This window comes from Myxocyprinus asiaticus, chromosome 34 (genome assembly GCF_019703515.2).
Source record: "Myxocyprinus asiaticus isolate MX2 ecotype Aquarium Trade chromosome 34, UBuf_Myxa_2, whole genome shotgun sequence".
NCBI lineage: Eukaryota > Metazoa > Chordata > Actinopteri > Cypriniformes > Catostomidae > Myxocyprinus > Myxocyprinus asiaticus.
In genome coordinates this window covers 31,617,419-31,630,379 of record NC_059377.1, presented here as the reverse complement: position 1 = coordinate 31,630,379, position 12,961 = coordinate 31,617,419, and the positions used below count along the sequence as shown (strand labels likewise).

The window sequence follows — 12,961 nt, the reverse complement described above, 5'->3', positions numbered from 1 at the left end:
ACTATGCATGACGGGTGCATCGCTTCATGCGCTTCCTTCTTGTTCTGACGTGCCCATCGATTTGGAATAGGGTAAATCTGGACTCATCAGACAACATGACATTTTTCCATTGCTCCACAGTCCAATCTTTATGCTCCCTAGCAAACTGAAGTCATCTGACCGATTAGCCTCAATAACAAGTGGCTTTCTTGTGGCCACACAGCTGTTTAGTCCCAATCCTGTAAGTTCTCGTCACAAAAATCGTCAATTTTTACGATGTTACTTCACCAAGCATTTTAGTGATCTCCGATCATGATCATTCAAGATTTTTCCGACCACATTTTTTCTGCGAAGCTGACGGTTCACCACTATCCTTCCAGGTTTTAATAATGCGATGGACAGTTTTTAACCCAATTCCAGTGATTTCAGCAATCTCTTTAGTTGCTTTCTTTGCTTGATGCAGGCCAATAATTTGCCCCTTCTGAAACACAGTAACATCTTTTCCACGACCATGGGATACCTCTTCTGTCATGGTTGTTTAAGAAATGAGAAGCTACACACTGCATCAGTTAGGTTTAAAAGAATTGTTGTCAGCTGAAACATATTAATCACTGCAATAATGATCCAATCACAGGCTCTTAAATATCTGCTTTTTTAAATCCAAACAGCAACCTTACTTAGATTTTTTTAAGGCAATCAGTTTGCATGCTTTTTTTAAAATAAGTGTACTTATTTGGCTCAAGTAAACTGAACATAATTTTTTTAATGACGTTAACTAGTTACAAATAAAGAAGAATGGCTTAAATTTAACAGGCTCCAAGTTCACCAGAGGTAACACTAATCATCCTAATAGTGACTTCACACAAATCACAACTATCAACCAGCTACATAAAAACAACAATAGTCATAAGAATTAAAACTATATACATTATTAAATAACAATTTGTATATTTCTACATAAGTTCCCTTGGTTTGACCAAACATACATCATTTATTCAAGCACAAGGGCTTATGGATATTCCACACAGCCACAATTTTTTACTTGATAATTTTGAGTTAGTAGTACTCGAAGCCAAAATTTAAAGAACTTATATATATATATATATATATATATATATATATATATATATATATGATCCCAAAATGTTTTTGGACCACTTAAATGTTTAACTTTATATAGATTCGAAATTAACATTTATAGATTTATTTATTAAACGTAGTGTCCAGTAATCGGGCTGATGAATCAATATTTTCATCTCGTGTCTGTAGTTCTTAGGCTAAATCAGATAAACAGTTCAGTGGTGACTGCACCACCCAATGACATCTACCACCGTTGAAAATACTCAGAGGAGTGCAGCGGGTTAGTAGGTCAAACAGCACAGGATGGTTCGATATAGCTGTGCAAAACGCTTGTTCGTCGTTCTTAATAGGCTAATTGATTTAGAGATTTACACACCAACAAATATAATTATCAAACCAAAAATATATTAGGAAAAGGTTTACAATTTCCTCCAAGAGCGGAAGTGTTTAAACGAATCAGAAAGCACTCTTTTTTGTGATTGGCTCTTAAAATAAAGAACAGCAGGAATGGGCCAATCAGCGCCTGTTGCGAAGGTAATTCCGTCGCGTGTGAGGGTGATTTTATAAATTATGCAAATTTGAGCAGTTGTTCCTCTCCGCGAATGAGAGGTTAGATTCAGGATAGCCGGGGAGTTTTATTGTTCTTAATAAGGTAAAAGTTTGATCACCTGTCGTACAGTGCTTACTATATTGGATGAATATTATGCGTTCTGTTATGCGAGTTCAGAGGATGGCATTGCATCTATGAATTATGTTATATGGCAGGAAGTAATGAAAAGCCGGTAGTGTGTTAGTGCAGCAAACAGTTTCGCCGGTCGGTGCTGCTCTCTTTGTCTGACACGGAGAGTAGTCAACGCCTGCTCTTTTGTTTGGGTTTTGTCTTTGTTTAACTGCAAACGGGCGATCTTTGTTCTCGTTTTGGCCTCTCGCGGTTGAAATATCTTGTTTTGAAACATGCGACATATGAAGAAATATTTCACCGAGGGACTCATTCAGTTTACGATTCTGCTGAGTTTGATAGGAGTTCGCGTGGATGTCGATACCTATTTGAACGGCTACTTCTCGCCGTTGATAGAGACTGACGGAGGGCCGAGCTCGGCTTTCATTCAAACCCCCTTTCACCACTACCGAGACACCGGGGCGGGCCATCAAGTGCATCCTAAATGTCCCGAGCTGGATTATTATTTCACCAGTCGCAGGCTGCTGAATGAAGTGCGTGCGCTCGGGTCTCCGGCCCGTTTCCCCACGCGTGTCAGCGCATGGCTGGTGCACCTGGTGCCTGATGATGGCTCTGATGTCAGCGAGCAACATGACCTGTCCGGGGACTCTGGTAACGATGATGTAAACACCGAAAATCTCCAGGACGAGGTGGAGAATGAGCGCAGGACTGGAGAGGGCTCGGTGCTGTCAGTGTCTCAGGATCGCACTATTTCAAGGCCTTGTTGTGCAGATGAAGAACTTTCTAAAGGGGTAACAAAACAGGACCATATTATATTCATAACATTTCAGTATTCTACAGTTTATTATGATGATTTATAGTCATGGGTTGAGCTAGGAGCCACACATTAAGTATTTTTCGCTAGGTTAGCTACTTAGCTTCATAGCTATCAGTATTTTGCACAAGTGGGACACTTACAGTTGAAGTGAGAAGTTTACATACACTTAGGTTGAAGTCATTAAAACTCATTTTTTAACCACTCCACAGATTTCATATTAGCAAACTATAGTTTTGGCAAGTTTTTTAGGACATCTACTTTGTACATGACATGAGTAATTTTTCCAACAATTGTTTACAGACAGATTGTTTCACTTTTAATTGACTATATCACAATTCCAGTGGGTCAGAAGTTTACATACACTAAGTTAACTGTGCCCTTTAAGCAGCTTGGAAAATCCCAGAAAATGATGTCAAGACTTTAGGCAATTAGCCAACTAGCTTTTTATAGGCCAACTGGCTAATTGTGTATCTGTGGATGTATTTTAAGGCCTACCTTCAAACTCAGTGCCTCTTTGCTTGACATCATGGGAAAATCAAAAGAAATCAGCCAAAACCTCAGAAAAAAAATTGTGGACCTCCACAATTGTGGTTTGTCCTTGGGAGCAATTTCCAAATGCCTGAAGGTACCATGTTCATCTGTACAAACAATAGTATGCAAGTATAAACACCATGGGACCATGCAGCCATCATACCGCTCAGGAAGGAGACACATTCTGTCTCCTAGAGATGAACGTAGTTTGGTGTGAAAAGTGCAAATCAATCCCAGAACAACAGCAAAGGACCTTGTGAAGGTGCTGGAGGAAACAGGTAGACAAGTATCTATATCCACAGTAAAACGAGTCCTATATCGACATAACCTGAAAGGCTGCTCGGCAAGGAAGAAGCCACTGCTCCAAAACCGCCATAAAAAAATCAGACTACAGTTTGCAAGTGCACATGGGGACAAAGATCTTACTTTTTGGCGAAACGTCCTCTGGTTTGATGAAACAAAAATTGAACTGTTTGGCCATAATGACCATCATTATGTTTAGAGGAAAAAGGGTGAGGCTTGTAAGCCGAAGAACACCATCCCAAACATGAAGCATGGGGGTGGCAGCATCATGTTGTGAGGGTGCTTTGCTGCAGGAGGGAGTGGTGCACTTCACAAAATAGTTGGCATCTTGAGGAAAGAAAATTATGTGGATATATTGAATCAACATCTCAAGACATCAGCCAGGAAGTTAAAGCTCGGTCGCAAATGGGTCTTCCAAATGGACAATGCCCTCAACAAAACCTCCAAATTTGTGGCAAAATGGCTTAAGGACAACAATGTCAAGGTATTGGAGTGGCCATCACAAAACCCTGACCTCAATCCAATAGAAAATTGGTGGGCAGAACTGAAAAAGCATGTGCGAGCAAGGAGGCCTACAATCCTGACTCAGTTACACCAGTCCTGCCCGTAAGAATGGGCCAAAATTCCAGCAACTTATTGTGAGAAGCTTGTGGAAGGCTACCCAAAAAGTTTGACCCAAGTTAATCAATTTAAAGGCAATGCTATCAAATACTAACAAAGTGTATGTAAACTTCTGACCCACTGGGAATGTGATAAAGAAATAAAAGCTGAAATAAATCATTCTCTACATTATTCTGACATTTAACATTCTTAGAATAAAGTAGTGATCCTAACTGACCTAAGACAGTGAGTGTTTTCTACGATTAAATGTCAGGAATTGTGAAAAACTGAGTTTAAATGTATTTGGCTAAGGTATATGTGAACTTCTGACTTCAACTGTAAGTCGAAAACGAAACAATAAGTGACCCACAAACAAAACAGTTGATGCAAATGGATAAATATTTTATTAAATGTGGTATAATACCTTGTTTTAGTGGTATTAATGGTGGCTATGGTTGTAGGTATGTAGTTACATTGTTTTTAAATGGTTATTAGCCACATTAATGCCTGTTTTGGAACTGTTGGTTTGTGATGAGCAATGTGGTGTTTACTGTGTACAGAGGTGATTTATCTGACTACATGTTAGTTTGACAATCGGTCACCATGGCCACCAGATGTAGGTGTTGGTCAAGTGCAGTAGGAGTGACAGGCAAACTTTTACACTCTCAATTTGTCATTATACACGTGCGTTATAAAACAAATTTAGGGGGAGACATATAACCGTCTATGTAGAGAGTCCAAAACTAGTTTTGGGTCCAGGCCAAACCTGCTCTCTCTGAAACGTTATTTGTTCATGTCTTGACAGCGCTTAACCTAATTTCTGAAATCCTTTAGGTCATGTACTATTCCTAAAGCCACTTCTGACAGTTTCTTTATATTAAAAAAATAAATTCTCTCTGTGAAGGTTGCTAGTAAAATATGTAAAGTACTTTGAACCTGAAACACATTCCGTTTCTATTCTAGGGTACAAAACACTAAACAGGAGTATAGCATAAACCCAAGTATTAAAGGGTTAATACACCCAAAAATGAAAATTCTCATCATTTACTGTTTATGACTTATTTCTGCTGAGCACAAATGAAGATTTTTAGAAGAATATCTCAGCTCTGTTGATCCATACAATGCAAGTGAATTGTGACCAGAACTCCAAAAGCTCCAAAAAGGAGAAAGTCAACAAAAAAGTAATCCATATGACTCCAGTGGTTTAATCAATGTCTTCTGAAGCGATCCAGTTGGTTTTAGGTGAGAACAGCCCAAAATTGAACTCCCTTTTTTACTGAACATCTTGAGAGCAGTCTTCTTTGCTATCATGTTTTCAAGCTCGATTAGACTTCCTATAGCGCCATCTAGTGCTCTGCGCGTGCATCAAGCACTAGGAAGTGTAATCGAGCTTGCAATCATGATCGTGCCTAGAGACTGAAATGACAAGGTCTACAGTGAAAAAGGAGTTTTTGGAGATTTTGGTCTGTTCTCACCCAAAACCAACTGGATCGCTACAGAAGACATGGATTAAACCACTGGAGACTAATGGATTATGTTTATGCAGACTTAATCTCCTTTTTGGAGCTTCAAAGGCCTGATCACCATTCACTTGCATTGTATGGACCTACAGAGCAGAGATATTCTTCTAAAAATCCTTGTTTGTATTCAGCAGAAGAAAGTTGTACACATCTGGGATGGCATGAGGGTGAGTAAATGATGAGAATTTTTATTTTTGGGTGAACTATCCCCTTTAAACTGTTGTATCATCACTTGTTGAATATTTCTATTTCCATCAGGAATTACTCTTTTAATCGGGGTAAATCATTGACATTTGGGAAATGAAATTGAATTACATCATACACCCATGTTTAAAGCTTCCTAAAAGCAAAGTTTATTTAATTCTTTATTTTGACATCCCTATTTCTTTGTCTCCAGGACACATTACTGAACCAAGAAAATGAGGACGAAGTGAAAAATGAGCGAGGGCAAGAGGAAATCAGCCTTGCTTCGGTGAACCAGCTGACACAGAGCTCAGCGTTAGAGCAAGAGGTAAACAAACACTAACCTCACTACCTGTATAACAAGAATGATGTATATCAGGCAAGCCTTCAGAAATTAATTCAGTACACTACATTAATTTTGATATTACTTCAATGTGATTGAATTTGAACGGCTAGTAAGATTTCTGGTCATCTCCTCAACAAGCTGAACTGAAAAGGGAACTGACGTCAATTCAGCACCATAGTAACTGTATTGGTGGTGTGAGACATGAAATATTTGTTTTAATGAGCTTTTTTCTCTTCTTTCTAGGATTTGCTGGGTAGCAATGCCCTGCCTCCACCTATTTCTGGGCTTGAGCTTACGCCACAGTGGCAAGACTTCCTCTCTGAATTTGATGTAAGTAACTTCTGTGGAGAGAATGATGGATTAATTGGTTCCAATAATTTAATGGTACAAGTCTTTTGTTTCCAACTAAATATTACCTAGTTGTTGCTGATTCTTGTTTGTTAACATTTTCCCTGGAAATCTAATTTTGTTTTTGCCATCAACAGGATTTTGACTCCCAACGTATATCAGATTTAGAGGTTGATCTTCCCAATCCTATCAGCTATAATGTAAGCCTGCAAGATGCCATGGTAACCAGGGGAGATTCAACTAGTTGCAGGCCCACATCTAGCCGAGCACCCCTCTTTCATCTAGAATCTACAAATTCTTCCCACTCAGATCCATCTCAAAGTTCGGCAGGGGCACTTCCTTCATCACTCTTCTCTTTAACGGGGAACAGCTCTCGTAATGAAACTTCCCATTTACAGGTTGGAGGTTATCTAGATGAGGCTGTTTTTGAGCAGATAAATATGTTGGATCTTTGTAATCTTGATACAATTGATCCTCGGATGCTGGACTGCATGCAGGGTGACATGGACACTCCATGGCTGGAAGATTCAGACTCTGGTCTGTCTTTGGAAAGCAGTTCTAGAAGCCCTGCTTCCCCATCTACATCATCCGATTCATTTTGCGAAGATGAGGGTGAAGCTACAGGCTACAGCAGTGAGGTGGAGTCCCTATCTTCCAAAGGAGGAGCCTGTGCTGCCACTTACCGTCATTGGTCACCAGTGAACCTTAATGACAACATCTGGCATGACCACACCTACTCAGTCCCACAGGTTCAGAATTCCACATCTACTAGCTGGGTCCAACCTATCAAAGGGATCAAACAAGAAGTGATGAGTGAAGATGAAGTTGAACCAGAAGAGATGAGTCGTGATGAACGACGTGTGCAGGCATTGGGTCTTCCATTTTCAGCCTTTCAGATTGTCAACATGTGTGTAGATGACTTCCTGGAGCTGCTGGACAGGCAAAATCTGTCAGTATCAGAAGTCATGCTCTTGCGGGATGTCCGCAGAAGAGGAAAAAACAAGCTTGCCGCACAAAACTGCCGCAAGAGAAAGTTAGATGCAATCATGAGCCTTCAAGGTGAGGTTGAGGTCCTTACAGCACAGCGAGAGGCTCTCCTGCGGCAGAAATCCCACAATTCCAAAGCTCTCTTTGCTGCAACAGAACACTTTCAAACACTCTCACGGACTGTGCTGAGCCACCTCCGGGATGAATATGGCCAGCCTCTAAGCTCCGAGCACTATGCACTTCAGTGCAGCACTAATGGAAGGGTGGTGGTTCAGCCTCGCACAAACACAACATCAAGAACAATGACAGGGGGAAAGACAAAGCGAAAGAAGGACAAAAAACCTTAAGAGACATTTGTGTGTGTGTGAGTGTATGTGTGTCTGTGTTTACATACAAATGTTTTTTATGTTTTATGAAAGGCTGAGTTTTTAATCCTAGATAAGATGTTTCTGTTCTCTGTTCCTACAAGCCATTCGTTACTCAAAAGGAGGACAGAAAAACTTTAATAATTAATACAATTACAGCATGGGAGTAGCCACGTTCACTTGCATGAGAGAATGTAATGAAAACACTGGACATGTGTATAATAAGAGTGTGAATAAAAATAATTTCTAAAGAGTTCATTAGAAAAGAGGAAAGCATATTTTCTTTAACTGTTAATTTAAATGGAAATTTACTGAGTAAAGAATGTTTGCGGATAGAAGCTGATGGTCACTGGATGACCATGTTAAAAAAAGTCTCACTTGCATCTCTATTTTTTTGCAGGATTGAGCTTAAGCACACAGGTTCAGCAGTGACCTCAATTTAAACTACTCTCATAAATGAATCAGTTCACATATTGCCTCATTTGCTTACTGTCAAGCATTGTGTAATCATCAGTTCCCCCTTTTCTGATTTTTGCAATTGACCAACCATCTGGTTAAACAAGTACAATGTGTAATATTGCTTTGACCCAACCTTTATCCAAGCAAACTGCTACAGCCCCACCCTCGCACTGCTTAAACTGTTCCCATTCATCAAAATAAATGTCACTTGCCTAACAAGAATAAATATGTTGTGTTCTGATGGCCTTAATAACTTTTTTTATTTTTTTATTTTTATCAACGGTTTATAAGGTTGAATTACTTTTTTATGGTCTTGGTGAGTTTGTCTTCCTCATAGCACAACAAAACGATTCTGAAATGGCAAGTACTATATCAGCTTAATGAGTAATTAATTTGAGATTTATAAAAATATAATATTGGACACAATTTAATCTCTTGTTATTGGCAGAGTGGATTGATTTTTGTTGTGAGTAGGAGCTGCTTTCTGTTTTTCATCATCTTTTCTATTCTGTGTGTTTTTGAAGAAGAATTTGTGTGTGAATGGGGTTGGAATACCTACTTTTAATTTTAAACAGGGATGTTCAAAATGTGGCTTTTATATCTTTTAAAATAAAGGAGGAAAATGAACTGCTCAACTCGATGGTTTCCCTTTTGTTTCCTAGTTCATAACACTTATTTCATTCCACAGAAAACACTTAATCGTTCCACTGATTGATTGAATTCTCTAAAGCCATTCCTGTTGATCTACATCTTACTCTATTTTATCATATCCTTTCCTTTCAAAGCAATTTCAAATAAGGTGCATAGTTAATACTCTGTTTATAGCTATTTTATGGCAATTATTAGGACAGGTGACACCTTATTTGCAAAGTTAGGTCTGATATAAGATCAGGCTGTCCTATACAAAGTTGGCAATCAGACAAAAAGGGCAATTGTTAGAGAAGTCACCAACACTCCAACATTTATCAAATGTGCCTCCCTTGAGAGAATGGCTAGAATTAAGCCTCTTGATGGGAGTCAGAGTCAGCTCCAGAGTCGAGTTGTTTATGTTTTGTTCACGTTTATAGTTAGCGTTTCTGGTTATCACGATTGGAAATAAACTGCATTTGGGTTTCTCACTTCATCATCGTCTTCGTCTGCCTGTCACTGCCTGCCTGAGCTTCGTTACATAATTGACACGAATAGTAACTTATGAACTAAAAGGTGTTTGTGAAAAAAACAAAAGACGTTTATCTCTTAGAACTGAACAATTTTAAACAAATCTTTCCAGTCGAATCGCAAAGAAAAATGCTAACAAATGTGTCCCCACTCGAGATATACGTCCATTGAGGTGCGGATGCAATCTTTGTTTATTAAAATATAAAGTTACATTTGAGCTGATCAGAACCTGGGACTTCAAGGAGCGAATTAGTTACCACTAGACCTCCCAGTCAGACTCTTAATGATGAGCTGATTGATTTACTTCTGCAGTGACCAATCATATCTCATGAATGAAAGTAGCAGATGTAGAGCTAAAGCTATCACATTTAATATGTGAAATATTTATTTTAGAGCTTGAATTGATCATCAAAACTGACTGTTCATATAAACAGACGATTTAAAATAATCGTTTAAGAGCGCTTCTCGCTGTGCGACTTCAAATTAATGCCGTGTAAGAATCTCGCGAGATTGACGAGAGAGGGATCCCTTCTAGACACAACAGAAATATACCTGGCAAGAGGATTCAATATCAAGAGCATGTGGATAGTAGTTGGTCTGGATATTGCTGTGTCCCATTGTGTCATGGTTCCGCAAAGTTTAACTCTGTCCTAAGTTTTCACGGTTTCCCTATGGACCAAGAATGGCGCAAAATGTGAGAAGGGTCTGTCTGTGTCCTTTAGGACTACTAGAAGACACACCCACTACAAGTTACACCCCCTCTAATAAATGCTGGCTGAAGCCTTGCAACAGTTGGATGTCTCATTCATTCAGTGTGTTTGTGGCGTTTACTTGGAGTCCTGCTGCAATTGTACACCTATCCCTACCCTAAACCTAACCTTAAACCTACCCCTATACCTAACCCTAATGCTAACCCTAACCACAAAAATTAAAAAAATTAAAAGTTTATGAAATTATTGAATATTCTGCAACTAAAAAGTTCTATTGGACACAATCATACCACCGTATCACTAGGGGGTGACTTTGAGGGGAAAACGTGATGAAAATGAAGAGGAGAAGAAGCTAAGGGTAGCTAAGCTAATAGGCTGGCAGCTTAGCTTGTAGTCTAACTTGAGAATGCAGATAAGATAATTATTTAAATGAATTTAATTTAATTGTATATCTTTGAATACATAATATCATATGTGACATATAATGTACATAGTTAGGATAACGTATCATATGGCGATTGAATATGACTACATAAGTTCTCCCAGCCAATAGAATGGCTTTATGATCCAAGGGGTGGGCGTTACTTGGAATAGGTGTGTCATGTAGTGGGGGTCCTTGTAGTCCTACAGGATGCAAACAGATACACTTGGAAAAGGTGGAAATATTCAATAAATATTCAATAATATTCAATAAAGATTGAAAATATTCGCCATGAGAATCTCGACCCCATTACTGAAAAAAAAGTTTGTAGTCGTCACAAAGTGATGATTTGATAGAACCAAAGACTTCCACCGGATGTGACAAAGGGGGCAGTGCCCACCTTGTTTTAGTGGAATAACTACTCTGTTTTGGCGCTAAGCGATACCTCTGAGGTATGGCACAAGAGAAGAGTTTCACTACAGTGCATTACGATTATGTGTGCCCATGGACGTTCAGTAATTGGAGATCTGAGGATTTGCCATTCTGTAAATATATGTTTTGACATACAGTGTTTGACTACAGGCAGGTGTGTAAAAAGTAAATCTTCCTCTGAAGCACGTATTCTAACAGTCTCTGCTCAACAGTTCCCTGTAACTTTTCTAATGATAAAACGCAAATATTAATAAAACTTGTATTATATTCCATTTGTAAATATGCAGATATCTTGTTTAAACAGATGTCATTCACGAACCTCACGAAAATCCAGCGTTTTCTTCCTGTTGAGCACTCATCTAACATCTTCCTCTGAAGCGCATATTTTATCAGCCAGAATTAAAAGCTTCAGGATCAGAATCAACAGTTCCTCTCATTCACAAATCATGACGATCACTCCATAACAATCCAAAAAGGCGATCCAGGCCGTTTAAACTGTCAGGAGATTGAGGCGGGTCCAGGGCGAGCCTCAATCTCCTGACAGTTTAAACGGCCTGGATCGCCTGCTTGGATTGTTACGGAGTGACCGTCATGATTGCATGAAAGCATGACCAGCATGAAAATGCTGCCTCCGGAGGCTGTATTTGGAGGTAAGATGAAAATCTGTTCAGAAACCAGTTTCCTTAAGAGTTCCATTCATTTCCAGTCAGGCTTCCTAAGCAACAAATTGGCCCGGTTACTAGGGTGGGTAGAGTCACGTTGGGTTAACCTCCTCGTGGTCGCTATAATGTGGTTCTCGCTCTCATGGGGCATGTGGTGTGTTGTGCATGGATGCCGCGGAGAATAGCGTGAAGCCTTCACATGCACTATGTCTCCACGGTAACACACTCAACAAACCATGTGATAAGATGCATGGATTGATGGTCTCAGATGTGGAGGCAACTGAGATTTGTCCTCCGTCACCCGGACTGAAGTGAGTCACTATGTCACCATGAGGACTCAGTGGCAATTGGGCATTCCAGATTAGGGAGAAAAGGGGAGAAAATCCCCCCCCCCAAAAAAAAGAGTTCCATTCATTCAAAACAGCTGTCAGTTAAGCCATCAACTGATAAGGCAGCAATGTGGCAAGTCAGCTCCCTACATTTTCGGATGCTGCCCAAGGTAAAAGCACTTCACGTGTGCTATAAGTAAATGTCTTATTCACTATGCACTGTATGTACAATTGGTTTGATTTGTTATTTTCTGAGAAAATGCAGTTGCTAATGTGGACATGCCATCCATGGTTGCTGGACTATTGTGTGTACTGTTATTTCTTTCTTCCTAATATATTAATAATTTCTTCATGTGCAAATAAATGACTAAATTTGATGACTAAACACAAATCTGAAGAAACTGCTATCTACCATTTATTTTTTATACATTTATTTTTTTTGTGTGAAATTGAGTAAATATAGTGCTAAATAAGAGTTTATTATATATATAAATATATATAACACTAATTGACTCCATTGCGAAAAAGGCCCAGCAGAAGTTGTACTTCCTTCGCCAGTTGAGGAACTTTAAGCCAGGTTTCAGTCAAATAGAGCACATCCAAACTATGATCAGTAATAACTGAATTTACAATTAGTGCTTTGGTTGAAAGAGATTGTGGCAGCGGGGGCGTGGTCGAGCGTCCGTCCGGAAAGAGAGAAAGCAGTAAGGATGCATACATCTGAGCCAGATAATGATTAACACCTGTTTCCAATTGCAGTGAGTTTGGGGAGAGCGGTATATAAGGGACCACGCCACCAGCAAGAGGCGAGAGAGAGAGTTTGGGTCCAGAGATTTATTGTGAAACTGAAGTCTGTTTGTGAAGCTGTAAGCACTGGAGTTTATTCATTAAAAAAAACCTTACCTGTAAGTGGAAGAAACCAGTTCCCTTTGTCCTCCTTCCCCTGCTGTCCTGAAGTTTGTTACAGAGTTTTACCTTAATCAAATTGTTTCTAAATAATTTAGTGAGTTTTGTGTTTGGTAGTTTGGGGAGAAGACACAGTCTCTATATGA

At 39.3% G+C, this 12,961-nt stretch overlaps 1 protein-coding gene across 1 annotated transcript; it reads left to right on the top strand.

The window, feature by feature from the left end:
• The first annotated feature begins 1,631 nt into the window (after positions 1-1,631).
• Positions 1,632-8,832, top strand: LOC127424897 (endoplasmic reticulum membrane sensor NFE2L1-like). Its single transcript, XM_051670434.1, has 4 exons — positions 1,632-2,529; positions 5,907-6,020; positions 6,282-6,368; positions 6,524-8,832. Exons 1-4 carry the CDS (start codon positions 2,014-2,016, stop codon positions 7,718-7,720), a joined length of 1,914 nt encoding a protein of 637 aa, XP_051526394.1. The 5' UTR covers positions 1,632-2,013; the 3' UTR covers positions 7,721-8,832.
• Positions 8,833-12,961: the final 4,129 nt, after the last annotated feature.

Bases quoted from the DNA above. Each gene is read 5' to 3' on its own strand.
- LOC127424897 (XM_051670434.1), top strand. From the start codon at position 2,014: ATGCGACATATGAAGAAATATTTCACCGAGGGACTCATTCAGTTTACG. The intron at 2,530-5,906 runs GTAACAAAACAG...CTTTGTCTCCAG, and splicing joins ATGAAGAACTTTCTAAAGGG to GACACATTACTGAACCAAGA. The intron at 6,021-6,281 runs GTAAACAAACAC...TCTTCTTTCTAG, and splicing joins GCTCAGCGTTAGAGCAAGAG to GATTTGCTGGGTAGCAATGC.